General features: G+C 39.8%; 1 protein-coding gene across 1 annotated transcript; it reads right to left on the reverse strand.

The window, feature by feature from the left end:
• Window positions 1–17,520: 17,520 nt before the first annotated feature.
• LOC311618041 (dihydrofolate reductase-like) lies at window positions 17,521–18,843 on the reverse strand. The gene is given in 2 exon segments (XM_084875197.1): window positions 17,521–18,358; window positions 18,360–18,843. Coding segments are annotated over 2 exon segments (663 nt in total). The 5' UTR covers window positions 18,792–18,843; the 3' UTR covers window positions 17,521–18,127.
• Window positions 18,844–19,333: the final 490 nt, after the last annotated feature.

Here is a 19,333-nt window from a genome sequence, read left to right on the forward strand (position 1 = left end):
GGATGTTTTCATTTGTGTTATCCTAGACACATCTGTGCCATGTGAAACCTGAACTCATTGTTGATAATTGCTTGCACTCTGGTCTTTACTGACTGAATAAAATAAAAACAGCAAGTGGTTCAAGGGTAATATTGTAGCCACTACATTTTTGGCAGGTCATAATCTTAGCTTATGCCATATAAATATATAAAAAGGAAGGAACATAATTTATTTCTGGTATTTTTTCAGACCCGTTTTTTGAGGATGTGAATAAAAGGACAATAATTGATCTAAATGGTTCGAAAGTTAATTTCATAGCAGCTCTATTTGTGAAAGACAGTAATTATTATCTTGGGAGGCCTTATCATTATTTAAAAGCATTTCTCCTTAAGTCAGAGAAAACTTTAAACTATCAATAATTTCCTTGCATCCTTTCCCTACAAAACTTTAATTGCTTCCTGTGCTCCCAGTTAGATTGATTTGGATCTCATGAATGCACTAAAAGCTCTAGTTTATAAAAGTGAGTAATTTGATGAAGAATGGCAATTAGGACTTGTTTCTTTAGTAGCAATTTTAGTCGATTTAATGCAAACTATTATGGTGTATTTAGTTCCATTCGAGACTATTATATTCCATGTAAACTAAATTTCTTGTGAATCCCTGAAATAAAAAACACACACATTAGTAATAACTCCCCCCAAAAAACAACCTCTAATTTATTGTGGAAGAGTAGTGACTTAAGATGATTTCAGGTATGAACACACAAAAAGCAACTTCCCTAATATCATATAACAAACAAACAAAAAATTGGATTTCAGATGCAGCTAAGAGATCCCATGGCCTGAACATCAGTAGCCCTCAAACTTCAGTGCCCACAAGAATCAATAGAAAGATTAGTGAAAATTAAAATCTATAGACCTTATCTCTAGAAAGTTTGATTTTGTAGGACTTGGTGTGATACCCAGAAATTTGTATTTTTTTTAAAATATATTTTATTGATTTTTTTACAGAGAGGAAGGGAGAGGGATAGAGAGCTAGAAACATCCATGAGAGAGAAAAACATTGATCAGCCGAAACCGGTTTGGCTCAGTGGCTAGAGCATCGGTCTGTGGACTGAAAGGTCCCAGGTTCAATTCCAGTCAAGGGCATGTACATTGGTTGCAGGTACATCCCCGGTAGGGGGTGTGCAAGAGGCAGCTAGTCGATGTTTCTCTCTCATCGATGTTTCTAGCTCTCTATCCTTCTCCCTTCCTCTCTGTAAAAAATCAATAAAATATATTTTTTTTAAAAAGAAAAACATCGATCAGCTGCCTCCTGCATATTTCCTACTGAGGATGTGTCCACAACCAAGGTACATGCCCTTGACTGGAATTGAACCTGGGACCTTTTAGTCCACAGGCTGACACTCTATCCACTGAGCCAAACCGGTTTTGGCCAGAAATTTGTATTTTAATAGATATCCCAAGAGATTTTAATGCAAATTCTTTAGAACACCCCTTGGCAAACTCTATACTAGAGGTTTTGTTAACTTTTCCAGATATTTCCTGCTTATTATATGTGAGCATGATCTCCATGGGCAGTCAAACCTTATCCCAAAGTCTCAGTGTGGTCTTGCAATTTCCATGAAACCACAGCCTATTCCCTGCAAAACACTAGGTAGGGGATCCAACAAAGGATAGATGCATGCCCAGTAAAGTTGGGGTGACTAGGGAAGGTGCCTGTCAATTAAACCTGGGGACAGAGATAGTTGCTCAGAATGGGCATGGCCACTGTGAGCATGAAAATTTGGGGAATACATAATAGCCTAAACAATGGGGCGCCCTTTCTTGCTCCCCTTGTTGCTCGGGACATGCTCTCTTGGTTTTCTTGTCCAGTGGCCTGCAGCTATGCAGACCTCCACTTAGCAGGAACACAAGCTAAGCTAGCCTGATGCTGTACTGGACCCGGCTCCAACATGGAAAGGAAACTCTGGACACTGGCTCTGATTTTAGTTCTGTGAAATGCCAACTACACTTCTTTAATGACTGGGCAAAGGGAAATGGGACTTTAGAAAGTCAGGGGTATAATATCATAGAAACAAAGCTTTCTTCCTTACCCCATTCACCCATGGGGCCTCTGGAAATTCTTATTCCACTGGTACCCCAAGAACCCCACCCCCACAAGCAACTGAGGGAAACAAGGCACCCTGCTATCCTGTAACAAATGTTCTTTACATGCATATGCATGTCTCTTGAACTTTACTCCCACTAAACTGAACAAAAACTCAGTTATTTAACAACAATCCATTGAACACCATCAAATAAAGATGCAATAAAGGACAAAAGAGAGCAGTCAGACTGAAGCCCTGCCTATAAAATCTTAAAATATCTTGGGGGAGAAAAAGCTGACCATAAATACCTAAGGAACAATCTATTGATAAATGGTACAGAGAAAGTGCAGCTAATGTCTCTTGAGAAGTAATGCAGTCAGTTACATTTACCCTCAAATGGATTTTCATAACGACTCAGAGAAAAATTCCTAAAATATTCAAGCCAACTTTAATAAACCTATTTCATCTGTTCTTTGTAAGGAAAAGTTCCCATTGACCTTAATATTAGAGAACTGATTCACATATTACTCACAAATCTTTACTATTTAATTATAACATATATGTATATAATTAAATGTTCATGCCAAAATCCAAAGAATACAAACAAGGTTCTTTGCTTAAAAATAGCAAGGCCTTAATGTTATATACTCAACTGCCTACTAATAAGATTCCTACTGTAACAGTTTGGATTTAAGCAATAAGTGATATTCAAATATGAGCTGTGGTTTTGGAAAGTATCATGCAAATGTGGTCTTGGTAAGTATTGACTACTTCTCTATAGTATACCTAAAACCCCCATAGTTTGCAATCAGTAGCCATCTGATCCCTTAAGTATTCTCACTAACAAATAAATATATTTGGTATCTGAAAACATTCTTTTATTCTTAAATTTGCAACTTAGTTTGTAGCATTTAGAGACAGATTAATTATTTGATATAGATTTGCTTTTTCATTGTACTTTTAAAGTTCCAATCTCTATGCTATGTTTGAGGATACAGAACAACTTATTTTCCTAAGCATCACCAGCATTTTGTAGCATTAGATAGAGTTTTAATGGGAGGAATTATTTGAGGGGTAGGTATGACATAAAATCCACTCAAATAAATCTGTTACCTCTCAAAAGGAAGGATTAACACATTTTTTATAAATGTGGAGTGGTAAGAATAATATCACCAGTGTCATTTTGTATAAAAATGATTGATAGCAATTTATAAAGCATATTGGCTAAACAAAATGCTGTCAAGCTTGATTAATATTAGAAATTATAATACTTTTTTCAGTTTAATAGCATGAAGTCCAATTACTTCACCTGCTCTGGTTAAGAAGAAACCACAAAACATTTGATAATTACTGGGTGAGATTGACAAATTTATTCACCAGCTTGAATATTTTCCAAGTAGCTAAGATAGTTTCACACTAATAATTTCCTGAATGCAAACAATGTATTTACCTTAACCTGAGATGATCTCTGATTTAGAAACCTGAACTTTGCACAATTTGGGGGATCTTCTTATGGTTTAAAAAAAAAGAATTATTAATACAAAATCTGGTACACAGCCTTGAAGGGTCCAGACCAAGAAAGAAAAGCTGAAGCATAAGGATCCTCAGATTCATGACAACCTCACCTGGCCAAAATGTACAATGTTTACTACAATACGTTTGGTTTTCAGACATGTCATGCAGAAGTTCGTCCAATCCCCCTGATGATTTGCCCTTTGGAGGTTATGAGATGCTCTGTCTGCTGGCAGCTGAGCAATACTAGCTCAGCCCAATGTATGTGGTGTCTTTAGTCTTTTATCCCAGTAGTGGCAACTCAGAGCTGTCTCTACAATCAGATTGTTGCAATTTGAATCTTTGTTCCCCCTACTTGTGCCATCAAGAGCAAATCACCCACTGCTCATCAGACTGTTTCCTCACCCATTAAAAAATGAAAATAACAATAAGAATACATGTTTCACAGGATTGCTAGAGAACTAAAGCATAATTTAAAGCATGTGAAAGGTTGACATGGTATCTTAATACTTACCAAACAGGTATTGATTCTCACTAAAAAATAAATATATTTGTGAACTTTAAGTACAGTTCAACTAAGTTTCAAGACTGTTCACAGTCACAAATTTAAGTATGCTAACCCATATTTTAATATAGCATGATTATTCCTATATATTATGCCTGATGATTTCTACAAAGGCTTCCTTGCTAGATGCTATTAGTACTATAATATGACTGGTATTCCATGTAGATACCATACCAATAGGATATCTTATTATTGTAGATACCAGGCTTAAACTTCAGAAGGGATGCATTGAATTGTTAAATTGTTTTATCCCTTTATTCTATCTTTAAAGCATTTTACAAAATTGTACAGATAACTGTGTATGTCAGAGAAGCCTTACATTTTTATTATGATTGAAATTAATTTAATAATATCAGATAAAAGCTTTGATCTCTAGATACTTTGATAGATGAAAGTAAAACAAAAAAATTGTAAATATTCATGCATTTGGCCTTTCTGTTAATCTAGCTGACCTAAGTCTCTAAAACATTTTTTTATAAATTGGGACTAGAATTTCCCAAATGGGTTGACTTTATCAAAAAAATTAAACTAGTGTAGAAAATAAGAAAGTTACTGAATGAATTGCCTTGGTTTTTAGATCAAAGATAAATAGATAACTGTTTTTCCACTTTTGGTTCTAAAGAATAAGAAAGAAGGCCTTACATTGAAAGACTTTCTTGTACTATTGAAAAAGAAATAAGTGAGCACTATTCTCTCCTTTAAAATTTCCTTTTAAAGATTTTCTTTTTAGGTTTTTTTTTTTTTCTTTTTTTTCACTCGGCTAGTTCAACTAAGTTTCAAGACAGTTTGCAGTCACAAATTTAAGTATGCTAATCCATATTTTAGTAAATTGGGCTCAATTTGTTTCTGAGAAACTGATAAAGAATAAGCATGAGCAGAAAGTCTCTGTGTTTGTGTGAATACTGTTGCTTAAAGCAACAGAACTGAATCAGATTTATTTTCTTATACACAAAATTTGGATGTGGCTGGTCACCAATGTCAGCTCAGTTAATTAATAATGCCATGAAAGACTCAGGTTCTGATCTGCTGCCCTCCAATTCTTTGGATTGTAGCACTTTGTGCTGACTGCATCTGTCCCTTTTATCAGGAAAGCCATAAGCCTACCCAGAATCTTCCCTAGCAGATGCCTGCTTAAACCCATTGGCCAGAATGTGTGTGTGTGTGTGTGTGTTTTTCTCCCATTGCTAAGAGACTGAGGAAATGAGAATCTGTCCTAAAACCCATAGTTGGAGGCAAGCAAGGTTGAAGGGAATGAGGACAGATGTTATGTTATCCACCAAAGCAAACATAACATTAAAAATAATGCCATATCATTATTATGTAATATTTATGTTTCAAAGCATCTACATATCTAATGCATTAAATTGTAGAACTAAGATTCCTTGCTGATTGGTAATTGAGATTCTATATTTGGGGTTAGTTATTTAAAAACTTAATTTTTCTCTCATTATTTAAACACTAGAGGCCCAGTGCATGACTTTGTGCACCAGTGGGGTCCCATGGCCTGGCCTGCAAAATTGGATCAAAACAAGCTCTCCAACATCCCCTGAGGGGTCCCAAATTGCAAGACATTATAGACCAGTCCAATTGGGGCCAAGGAGGGATGCGGGAGGTTGGCCAGCCAGGAAGGACCACAAGAGGGCTCCAGGGCATGTCCAGCCTGTCTCCTTCAGTCACTATTGACCAGACCCCAGCAGCAAGCTAACCTACAGGTCAGATCATCTGCCCTTTGGTGGTCAGTGCATGTGATAGCAAGTGGTTGAACAGCCTTAGCATATCATTAGCATATTATGCTTTGATTGGTTGAACAGATGACTAGATAATTGGAAACTTAGAATATTAAGGTTTTATTATCTACTAGAGGTCCCATGAATGAAATTCATGCACCCTCTCCAATTCTGGACCCTTCAGGGGATGTCCAACTGCCAGTTTAGGAGTTTAAAGGAGTGCTGACTAGCATCAAATATGGCTAAAAGGATAAGAAAGATAAAGGTGAACTGTCCATGAATATAGTGAAAGGAATCTAGCTTAAACTGGCAGTCAGATATTCCTTTCACAATCCTGGACTACTGGCTCCTAATAGCTCACCTGCCTGTCTGCCTGATCACCCCTAACTGCCCCACACTGCCAGCCTGATCACTCCTCACTGCCTCTGTGTACTAACCTGATTTCCCCTAACTGCCCCCTTGTCGAACTGATCACTTCTTACTGCCCTCCCCCTGTGGCCTGGTTGCCCCCAACTGACTCCCTATGGGAGCCTGGTCACCCATCAAAGCCCCTCAGCCAGCCTGGTCACCCCATGCAGCCTGCTGTTCAGTTGTTTGGTCATCTCTCACTTACCCCCTGCTGGCCTGGTTGTAGGCAGCCATCTTGTGAGGGCATGAGGGTTAATTTGCATATTGCTCCTTTATTATGCAAATTGACCATACCTCCGCTATACCCACAAGCCAGGCCCACCATCCAACCAAAGAAAGTATGCAAATTAACCCCAACCAAGATGGCTGCAGCCACAGGGAGCAGGAGGGAGGCTTGGGTTTTCCAGGCAATGAAAGAAGCCAAGCTTTCTGCCTGCCTTAGCTGGCCTAAGCCTCCACTCAAGGCTACAAAGTTTCAATTATAGAAGGTAAACATCTGTCTACTCCTGAGGTGAGGACACTATAAACTGTTTATAGTGTCCTCACCTCAGGAAGGAGCAAACACATTTAAAAAATATATATTAAAGTGTGTAGTAGACAGACAACTTCCCTCCCCACTCATCCACCCACTCACCCAAAGACGGTTACATCCTAATCCTGTAACAGTTACATTGCCTGGCAAAGGAGGATTAAGTCTGCAGATGGAATTAAGTTGCTAATCAGCTTACTTGCAGATGGGGAGATTCACGGATTATTTAGATGGGTCCAATCTAATTAAATGAATCCTTAAACATGGATGAGACATAATGGTGTGTCAGAGAAATGAAATATGAGAAGAACATGACTTGGCATAACTGACGTCAAAGATGGAGAAGAAGACCAGGAACAAAAAAATGTGATGATCTCTAGAAGGTGGGTGGACCCCTCAGCATACAGCAAGGAAATGGATACCTAGGTCTGATAACTGCAGAAAACTGAATTCTGAAACAATAAGAACTGAATAAGCCTGGAAGAGGACTCTCTCCTGGAAGAGCCTCTGGGGAGAGACACATCCTGCCTACATCTTGATTTTAGCTCCATAGAACTTGCTACATACATAATTATAAGATACTAAATCTGTCATTTTAAGCTACTACATCTATAGTAACTTGTTATGAAAATAATAAAAAATTAACATATCATAATATGCTAATAGATACATTAAACAAAAGATTATGCTATAGCATGGTAAGGGCTTAAGAGATGTCTTGGATCTCATGTTAAGAATTTCAGATTCTATAAGTAGTAACTAATAAAGAACTACCAGGTGCTTTTAGGTATTGTTAAATCCACAGGAGAGAAATTATGTCAAACTTTTTTTACATACCACTTTCCCAAATAATTTCCCCAAGTCCTATAATTCTTAGAACTTAAAATGGGTTACAGCTGAGTTTTAGATTCTTAGCTTGTTAAAGAGGGTGCCATTTAATTTGGTAAAACTCTTATTAGTAAACACCTGATATGGGACATCTATAGGAAAATAAATCATTTTTGTGAATTATTTTTCAGAATCTTTAGTGTGATAATCCATGTTCCTATAAAATGAAGCTGTGTAACCACTAAGTTGAATGCAAAATATTTCTTTGAAGTCAGTTATGCCAAGTCATTGAGTTTTTCTGTTAGAATAAAGCAGTGCACATAGCAACTTATTTTCATGTTTTTCCTATTGTAGCAATACTTGTTTACCTATAACAAGCTTGCCTTAGGTATTAGTTCTTATTAAGTATTATACACCAAGCAAGTCTGTAATTTTAAAGGGGATGTCTACAATGACCTGAATGGAAAGATTACATTTGTCTTTAGCTTAATTAGTGAGTAGATCGCTCTCACTGCCATACACCACTGAAAATTTTAGGGGGAAAAGTCCAATCCCAGGTCTTCTAGTTGAAGCAAATCAAGACAAAAGGCAAATCAAGGAAATTAAGTTTCAATTAAGCAATAGAATTGAAGTTTTAATATAACAACGTTGGTATCACCAGAACAAATCTGAAAAATGCCTGCAATGTCCTGCAGGGTGGTTTTCAACTGTTATATGTTTACTTTTTATGAAGACAGTTGGAAATAGAGTTTATTACCAAGTCCACAAGACACTGCCAAATTCACAGGCTAAGAGGATTTGCAATTTTCTGTTGTCTTAGCAATTGGCTGTGAGGCTAACGATCAGACAGCCTGCGTGATAAGCCAATTTGTTCATCAAGGAGATATAAACCCTGTTTCAACTGTGCCTCCGTACACTCTGTGCAGTTGCCTGGCTGTTAGGAATTCATGTCTGGTTTATGACTGGAGGGAAGGATTTGGATCTTACATTGCAATTACTACACTGTATCAGGATGCTTTAGTTGTTTACAGCAAGACAGTCCAGGAACTGGCAATAAACCCAGCTCATAAATAAGCACAAATATTTGGGAGATGAGGAGAGCAAAGGCCTGCATCACAGTTTGGTTTAGGAAATAATTATTTCTTCTAAAGACCCAACAGTCTTCAGTTAAAATTGAGGCAGACTATCTCACTGTAAATATTTAATTCTATTTACCAGCCTCCTCACTGGCCCACATGGATCTTCTCTGACCACCTCGAGTTCATTCTCTACAAGATTTCCTGAGAGATCTCCAGGTCGTAAATTGCACCAATACATGGCAGTGCCCACCTTTTTGTCTAAAATATTTCAATGGCTCCCCAGCCTATTGGAAAAACACAACACTCAACAGAGTCTACGAGATTCTGCAATGCTTAGTCACCATCTGCCTATCCACCCATCTTCTATCATCCTCCCCTTGCTCCCTGCTCCTCAGTCACACAGGGCTTTGTGCCTCTCCTTGCACTTTCTGTGCTGTTTCTGTGCACATATACTTTTCTCTGAATGGAGGATTGTTCACTCTCCTATTAGTACATTAACTACTATGCATCCTTCTGTTCTCAGCTCAAGGATAAGTTCTCAGTAAAGGCTTCCCTGACATCCCTAAGTGAAAGCCTTTCTTTTAGGTTCATACTCCCATGCACAAAATTATATAACTGTTCATTGTTGCAAACAGACTCCTACATGCGGTTATGTGATACTAGTGGCTCAATGCACAAAATTTATGCATGGAGCGGGGAGGGCGTTTCCTCAATCCAGCCTGAACCATCTCCAGTCAGGGACCTCTTGGGGGATGTCCAGCTACCAGACAGTCAGACATACCTCTTGCAATCAGGGACCACTGGTTCCTAATTTCTCACCTGCCTCCTGCCTGATCACCATTAACTGCTTCTGCCTGACTGCCTGATTGCCCCTAACCCCTCTGCCTGACTTCCTGATCAACCCTAATCTTTCTGCATGCCTGCCTAATCACCCCCAACTTTTCTCCCCTGCCAGCCTGTTCTTGCGTCCAACTGCATCTGCCTGCCTGATCAACCCTAATTGCCCTCCCCTGCCAGCCTGATCTCAACCCCTACTGCCCTCCCCTGCTGACCTGATCTCACCTCCAACTATCTTCCTCTGCTGGCCTGATTGCCCCAAACTGCCAGCCCCTGCTGGCCAATTTGGTTCTGATTGGTCAGTTTCTATGCCAGCCAGTGTAAAAACCTCTGCCTCCTAGGCAGCCATTGGCTCCTCACAGTTCACCCAGATTTGGTTCTGATTGGTTGGCTTCTATGCCAGTTAGCATCTCTGGGCCTATCTCAGGGGCTGATCAGAGAAGCAGGGCTGATCAGCAGCCCTGTGAAGGCATGAAAAGAAACAGAGGCGCAGCTGCTGGTGAAGCCCGGAGACAATGAAAGAGGCAGTGGCTGATCAACAGCTGCCACAGAGGCTGCGGATCAGATCCTGCCTCTCTCTTCCAGCCTCTCTCCAGGCCTGATCCACAGTCCCCTCAGCATTTAGTGCTGAGTCACTGCACCCACACCAGTGGCAGTCAGTGCTGGGTCGCCATGGCAACCCAGCAGTGACTGCAGGACTGACTTCCGGTGTTCAGTTGAGCCTTCAGTGGGTCATTACAGACTATGGGTTTTTATATGGTAGGATTATTTACCTCTCCCACTAATGGTAAGCTCCATGACTGGGTAGCTATGCTTCCTATTGTTCCCCTAGAACCTAAAAACGTGCCTGAGACATAGGCATTCAACAAACATATGTTAAGTATACAAATAGATGAGGTAAGAATATTTTCAGGGATTCTTGATTACATCTGTATTATTATACATTGATTGTTGTGGCAGTAATTGACATGAAGAAAATGAAGCACCCTATTGTCTAGCACACTGCTTTCAACAGTCAGTTGCTTAATACAAGTTTAAGAAATAGAATTAGTCATCTAGACAGAATTGTGTTTATACATAGCCCAGGAAAAGGTTCATAATGGTCAGGGTTTTTGTTTTTCTCCCCTTGCTTTGACATGCTTAGTATGCACTGGTAAGTAAAAAATAAATAGAACTAAATGTCAGTGGTATGACTAGCACCCAAAATGCTATTGAGTTTTAACTGCCATTCATTATGGATCAAATAGCAGTGCCAAGTGAAAGTGAGAGCCACATATGGCATCTGTACCAACTACTCAGCCCTGCCATTATAGAGCAAAAACAGCCATAGATAAGACATAAACAATGACCATGACTCATGGTGGTTAGCTTGATCAGTGAGTATGGTAGGAGCAGAGACAAAGACTACCAGGTCTTCTTCCTTCAGTAGGTGGCTCTGGAGAACACAACAGAGTACATTTACAAAGTCCCTGAGAGGTAGCGGATATTCAGGGACAAACTTACTTAACAACAATACTAGAAATTAAATTTAGTCCTATAGCAGGGGTTACAAGTGAACAGACACATTGAGGAAATGTGAATCCAATAATTGAACTATATTTCATAGATGTACAATCTTATTCTCTTCATTTCCTTTTATAAAAGAAAACTTAAGCCTAATGCCCTCAAGAAATATGCCCATTGAGGGTTAACATCAGGGCTAGAGGCTAGATAGCATAGTGAGATATTCCTGAATGGTTCCTATATGTTAAATCTGTACCAATTCTGTAAGGAAACAGATGTTAAAAGTTTTGTTGATGGCTGCCTAGATGGGATTTATTGGAAAACCATCCTCTGGGGATGCCGATAAAGAAGCCATCAGCGAGAAGGTGCAGTAAAAGTGGTCCTCACCAGCAAATTCTCTGGGTGCTGGTGTTGTATGCATGAGAAGGTGTTTCAGAACTTACTTACAGGCCACTTGCAGGGAAAGTGCTGAGAAAGTCATCTATGAGAAGGTGCTAGGCCTCGTGATTCACTGTGAAGCCACCTGGTGGGTGCCATGGAAGCTGTCCATAGGAAGGTGATATTCCTTGGAACTTGCTACCGAATTCCAGAGCTTTGGCACAAGGTACCAGGGGAAACCAACCCCTGGGAGGATCCATACCAGTGGCACTTGCTGGGATACAACTCTCAGAACTTTGTGAGTTGCTGCCCATAAAGACATGACTGGTTCCGAAAGGAGCAGGTCGGACCTGAAGGAGAAGCTGCTTTCTCCTGCAGAGTCTCTCTGGAGCCCTCAGTGGACCAAGTTTAACACCATGCTGCCTGGCAAAGGAGAATTACTTAGTCCTGCTCCAGTTTTGCACAGCAGGCAATGAAGAGTGGAGTTGGAGCTCAGAGGCAATACATTGATTGATAGGTAGTTGGCACACTGCTTTTGATAATTTGTTAAATAATCTGCCTTGATCTAAGTCAAAATTAATCTTTTATAAGTAATTGCTGAGAAAAGTACAGCTTACCTGAAGATACAGTACGTTTTCTTCCTCTTGGATGATAAGAATTATGATACTTTGCTCCCTTACAATCTGGCATCTATGGGAAATAGTATCATCATTCTTAAAGTGTGCTTATTTATGTTGGTCCTCATTCCCATTCTGTTTTCCCTGCTCTTGATTCTTTGTGCTTAACTACATTTTACCATTGCTTTTTAATGTGCATATTTGAAGGAATTTTCAGTAGCTCCAAATAAATAAGACCTAATCTCTGTTATTCCAGAAGTTTAACTTCTGGGTTAGATCATAAGACAAACTCACTCAAAACAATTAAGGAAAAACAAAACAAAGAATCTTACTCAGTGATAAATTTTGCAGGGCAAAAACCAATGCTCTAGGAGTTCCTTGAGGGAAGAATATCTGAATTGTCACAGTCAGTGAAAGCCTCCTCAAGACTTACAGTGACCTTTAAAACAAGAAAATAATATGTTTCAGCTGAAGGGCAGCAGAGGAGAGTCAGAGAGGAGGTATTTCTTCAACCCCCAGGGAGTCTCAGGCCTGGGGAAGGTCAGAGTTTGATAAACAGGCATCCATGGCTTGGCATAACCTGGCCCACCTGGCCCTCCAGCCCAGCCTCTGAGCCCTGTTTGAGACCAGTTCTCTACTTCTTTCGCTTTGGCTTATCTACTTCCCTGAGCACATCTCATTCATATTTCTATTAGACATTCTTCTCACGTCTCCTCCTTGGAAGTCCTCCTTCCCCCACCTCTTCATCTGCTTGAGTCTTGTCCATCACCCAAGACCAACTGATCTCCCTTTTCTGTAGTATGTAATTCTGCACCATTCACTTTGAGGTGGCAAACCAGAATAGAGGAAAGTGCCCAGATCTTTAGTCAGGATTTGGGTTCAAATCCTGGTTCTCCAACATTCTCACTGTATTCTTTAACCTCTTTTCAAGTCTCTGTGTTTTCATCAAATTTAGGGTTGGTGATATCTCTTTTGTAAGTCTGTAATGAGGCTTGAATGTTATTGCACATGTATATGTGCCTTGACATTTTTGCTGAATAAAGCTCATGTGAGCTATGGCTGAGTGTGTGTTCCCATTCTTTCTAGGGTATAAACTTAGGGATGAAATAGGTCTAATAATATTTGTATTCCTCTTAGTGTGAAGTACAGTGATCATAACATAGCACTAAGTGGATGGTTAAAATCAAACTATTTTCTGTAAAAATATAAAATGACCCATCTGCACTGTATTTGTTATACCCATTTTCGTTTGTACCCATTAGATGCATCCAAGTTACAATTTTACTGGTGAGAAGCAATTTGAACTGGTAGCATTCATCTTTGCTATAGCAAATGCTGGGTTCATAAAAGCAGTTTGGAACTCATGAACTGCCATTGCAATAACACTCACTTGATACATTGCACAGATAGCAATTGCTAAGTGATCTTGCAGTAAAGTACTAGTACTCAAACAACTGGTACAACTAGGAATGTCAGTCACAGATCAGCCAAGTGGGAAATGTGGGGAAATCAATCTCACCAGCAGTTATAGAATCTCTAATTGTTTTCAAAGTATACATTATATGCAGGAGGTTCTAAACAAACTGCATGAATAGGGCGGAGTAGAAAAGGCCAGAGCGAAAGGGAGGCAGAAGTGACTGGTGCTGGCTCTGTGACATAACACACGGAGGAGCCAGTCCCACACACCAGGGGCAACTCCTATCATTTACTAGCATTGGGCCCTCTTTAAACCTCAATATTTTTCTATATAAAATGGCAATCATGCAGTTGTCATGAAAATTGAAAAGGGGTTTCCAAAGCACCTCATTCAGATCCTTGTGGAACTTGGGTGATGAGCACCCTGTATGGTAACTCAATACGACAAGGTTCTATTTGAAGGTTTGCTTGCAGACTTATTCCATCAAGTTCCCAACATGCATGTCCAGAATGTAAGCCGCCTGGGTCGAGGCCTCAACAAACACCCTGATCCCACACCTCATTAAGCGTCTTGCCCAAGGCCATAGTCTTAGTTAATAGTTCACTGGAGCCCGCTACTGCTGTGTTCAAGACAACCTCTGTGATTGCTGTATTTAACAATATACTCCTCCCCGCCCCCTCATCCCCATGAGCAACTCATTTGAAATAGCACTTGGCACCCACGGAGTAAGCGGCATTCTATCTGACATGATCTAATGGATTCAGTTATGATTAGTCAGGGTCTTCTGCTTTAAAGAAATAATGATCCCTTCCTTGTCCTCACTGGGACACCAAGGTAAAGGCTGTAACTGAATTTGATGAGATCTGACATTGTATCTCCTGAATAACTTAGGCTCTCTGAGATCCGTGTAATACAGTTGTGAAGGTTAAAAGAAATTAGATTTGCGAAGCACTTAGCAGAGTGTCAAGCATGGAGTGATCAATAGTAACAACAACATGGTTATAACCAGTAGTTCCTACAAGGACAGCTCCAAGAATCTTCAGAAATATCAACCCTCTAAGCTGCTATCAAGGGTTATGCATGACTTTTCAATTAGATCGTTTTTGGGGTTTTTTTAATGTGAAAGTGGTAGAAGGGAGCAAATAGAAAACAGTCTGCTGTCAGGTAATTGTGTGGTCTTTCATCATCAGTGGTTGCTTGGGGGAGTTGACTTCTACCTACCCCTGTCTGTGTTGTTGCTCTAGGGGGGAGAGGGGAAACTAGGGCAAATCCATTCATGTCACTGAGACTCAGTGTGCGTGGGTAAAATGAAGCCCTTAGAAGTGTTCAGGTTGCTTTCAACTCTGCTCTACTATGATTGTTAAACATGTTATGTTTTCTGGTGGTGGCAGGAGAAAGCTATGTGATTCAAGAGAACAGGGACAGAGTTGGGGATAAAAGATCTTGAAGGTGAGATTAAAAATGAAAATGCTTTCAGGGAGTAACCAAGCAATATATTCACCGAGAGGTATGGCTTTTAAAATGTCTGCCACTGGCTGCATGACATATTTGCTGGAACAGAGTTTCTGTAGCAAGTTGACAATAATTTGATTTTCTCTGTTGGCTGACACTCTAAATTCGTATTTCCTAGGTTACCATAGAGCTCTCTCCAGCCAGTGTCACTCAGTGAGGTTGGACGGTGCAGGCTTAATATGATGCCAATTTTGTGCACTGCTGTTTACTCTCTACTCCTTCAAATTAGATGCTTTTCTGGTCCTGAAAATAAAATATCAACAATGCTACTAGACAAGTCTTCAACTTGGTAACCTTTCAAAAATATAGCCCTTCTATTTCTGTTCGCTGAGGACATGGGATTTTTTTATTATTATTATTCCGGAACAATGTGTGCAAGGCGGGAGATGCTCTGCATGTAATGGGCTGGAATCTCAAGCTAGAGTGGAGACAGGTTTCCTCAAGGGAGCCTCTGAAAAGAGAGAAATTCGGTGTCTGAAGAAAGCAGAAGCTTTCACTTCAGAGCAGGTAAAAGAGACCAGCCACTGAAGTTTCTATGTGAGACCTAGAAAAGGTCCACTCCCACCCATCTCACCGTTTCTTCCACTCAAAGGAAGACCCTCCAAATTCAACTCAAGATTCCCATTTCCATTGCAAGTCCTGCTTCTCTCTCTTTAGATGGAAAATGGTGTCTAGGAGGGATTTATTCCCCACTTCTCTCTCCTCTCATTTGCTTGAGGAGGGATTTTCTCTCAAAGTGCCTGGCCTCTTGCCCTACCTTTACTCATCTCCAAGGAGGAGGAGCAAGTGACCTGTTGGTGACCTTGGAAGAGGAACCTGGTATGCACAGTTCAGCTCCCCACACCTCCCATCCTCTCGGGAACAGCCCTCCTGCAGAAACAGGACACCTGCTTTTGCTGAAAATCCCCTTCCCTGAGGAGGGGCTGTCTGACTCTCTGCTTCAGGTTAGGAAGCCACTTTCTCCGCATCCAATTAGATTGCTATTGGATCCCTCATCTTCCCTTACTGTTTGGTCTTACTTTGCATTTTGTTCAGAAAGCACATGTGCAGGGGAAAGTTATTGCTGCTGCTCCCTGATATAAAATTATATTAGTCTCTGTTCTATGGGAGAAATCTGTTGCAATATCCTCAGCTATTTCTTAGAGTGAGTCAATTCATTTTTGCTGGTTCCTTCCCTTTCCATTGCATCTAATTCCTCCAAAGTTGGGTACTAATCCATAGAATTGATTATCAAGTAAATCTTCTGTATGCAGTGAGTAATAAAACAGAATAGTCTAGACCAACAAAAGATTAACTTGGAATTGAACCCTGCTCTGGTAGAAATGTGGGCTGAAAATAACTCTGTATCTATCTAAACTGTCTCACTAAATCATAGAATTCAACTAGAAGGAAGCATATAAAATCTGAATCTACTCTGTTTTGCATCCACAGTACAGTAACAGGCATACCAGTAGTTTAGGGATAAAATAGCATGATTTCCCATCATGGTTTTACATTGATCTGTCACTGAACTGTGATAACCCTTCTGAACCTTGTGGCTTTTTTCCTCATAAAATGGAGACAATAATTACGTTGCAAAATTCCAGAAATATTAAATTAGATAATGCATGAAAATACTATTTATGCTTTGCAAAATTTATATACAAATGTGAATTTTTAATATCATAGATAGAAAAACTGAAAAGAGACAGAACATTACATGCCCAAGTTTTCACAACTCTTTGTGCTCAAGATGAGAGCCCATCTTCTTGTCTTCTAGTTTCTACTAGTTTCTTCTACTAGAGGTCCATGGACTTTTATTTTATTTTATTTTATTTTATTTTATTTTATTTTATAGATTTCAGAGGAGAGGGAGAGAGGGGCAAAAACATCAATGATGAAAGAGAATCATCAGTGGGCTACCTCCTGTAAGCTCCCTACTGGAGATTGAGCCCAATTTCCAGGCATGTGTCCTGACCAGGAATCAAACCTTGACCTCCTGGTTCATGGGTCTACACTCACCCACTGACTGAGCCACACCAGCCAGGTAGTTGAGGGACTACTTTTAAATAAATACATATTTTTCACCCTGGCTGAGTGTTTAGTTGATAGGAATGTGTACAAGGAAGGTTATAGGTTTGATTCCAGGTCAGGGCACATGCAGGTTTGATCCCCAATCATTTAGGGCATGTACAGGAAGTAGCTGATCTATTAATGTTCTCTCTCTCTCTCTCTCTCTCTCTCTCTCTCTCTCTCTCTCTCTCTCTCTCTCTCCATCATCATTATCATCATCATCATCATTAATAACATACCCTCAAGTTAGGATGTAAATAAATAAACATATTTTAGAGCCTACTCTAGCTCTAAATCACAATATTATAGGCAAGCCCTTGTATTTGTACTTTACCAATGAATGCTGTTTGGGAATCATTATATCTAGTGCAAAATTTATCTAATATTTATTTAATGTTCCATTGTCATCAATTATAGATGTTGCATCTGTCCTTTACTAGAAAACATCTTTTTTTTAAATAAATATATTTTATTGTTTTTTTACAGAGAAGAAGGGAGATAGTTAGAAACATCAATCAGCTGCCTCCTGCACACCCCCTACTGGGATGTGCTTGTAACCAAGGCACATGCCCTTGACCAGAATCGAACCCAGGACCCTTTAGTCCACACTGAGCCAACCCAGTTTTGACTATAAATAGTGTTTTTAAAGGTCTCAGACCTTTTCTTTTAATCATTGAGAAAGTAGTCCTACCTGCTTCTTACTATCTATATGGAATGTACTGTAGTTCTCAACTTAGTGATTCTCTGAGTGAACAGAACTTTTTTCAGAAGTGTGATATGCATAGAGTGATTTTGTTCTCTGTTTTGATTGATCTACTTCTAGTTTAATATCTAAGTTCTAATTCTTCTGTTTATAATCCATTTCTGACATTTGGACAAATTTGGCTAGCTCCTTTCTTTATAGGTAATGGATACCACCAAGGGATTCTCCCCTTGTGGTTTCTTGGCATGTTACCCTAGGCAGGTGCTAGGGACCTAATCTTCAGAATTTATTGAGGATTCAAACAGTTACAGCAACAGATATTTCACAAATGTTGTGTTTCAGATGAAAAGTAATTAATAAAATACATTGCTTTGAAATAATTATCCACAGATCTAATTAACAGAAATATCTTTTTCTAATGTTAAATATATAATTGTTTGGAGGGGATGGGGAAAAACTTGAAGTGAATCAGAAAACACCTTCACATTACTCATTCTTTTCATATATTGTATTTCAAATTTGTACTTAATGCCTTTTTCCTCCTGGACATCAGAAACAACACCTGGGTACTCTGGGAGAAGTTTGTATTTCGCCAAATCATTTTCTGGAAAAAATGTATCACTTTTCAAATTCCTGCATGATCCTTGTCACAAAGAGTCGTTGATGGCCGGGCTTGTTCATAGCTTCCTTATAAACGGAACTGCCTCCCACTATCCAAACCATATCCACTTTATTTGTTAATTCTGGTTCCTCAATAAGTTTTAAGGCATCATCCAGACTTTTGGCGAGAAAATGAGCTCCTTTTGGAGGTTCCTTGAGTTCTCTACTGAGAACTAAATTAATCCTGTCCTTTAAAGGCCGACTCTTCTCGGGAATGGAGAACCAGGTCTTCCTACCCATAATCACCAAGTTCTGTTTACCTTCTGCAGCCGTCGTGGTGGTCATTCTTTGGAAATACTTGAACTCATTCCTGAGCGGGGGCCAGGGCAGGTCCCCGTTCTTGCCGATGGCCATGTTCTGGGACACCGCGACGATGCTGTTGAGAGTTCGAACCATGACGGCGGCGCCCTAAAACCCTCGGAGCCACTTCAAACTGAGCTTGGCGCAAAACGGTCTAGAAAACATCTTAAAAGCTCAGTAAAACATTTCCCTCTGTTTTTACCTACTTGGGTCACTCTAAGTCAAAAGCATACCTCCTCACTGTTTAAAAAAACAAACAAAAAAATCACACAAAAGAAATGACCTTCAAATTTCTACAGCCACACATCTCCATTTCTAACTTTCTACTCTCAAAATGATAATTTTTAAATTTTTAAAATATATTTTATTGATTTTCTACAGAGAGGAAGGGAGAGAGGTAGAGAGCCAGAAACGTCGATGAGAGAGAAACATTGACCAGCTGCCTCTTGCACATCCCCAACCGGGGATATGCCCGCAGCCAACGTACATGCCCTTGTCCGGAATCGAATCCAGGACCTTTCAGTCCGCAGACCAATGCTCTACCACTGAGCCAAACCGGTTTCGGCTCAAAATGATAATTTTAGTATTCATTCCAACTTCCTCAGAAGTCAGCTTGGAACTCTCAACCTTGGGCATTG

The sequence above is a fragment of the Pipistrellus hanaki genome, assembly GCF_964339955.1.
Source record: "Pipistrellus hanaki genome assembly, chromosome: 2".
Classification (NCBI taxonomy): domain Eukaryota; kingdom Metazoa; phylum Chordata; class Mammalia; order Chiroptera; family Vespertilionidae; genus Pipistrellus; species Pipistrellus hanaki.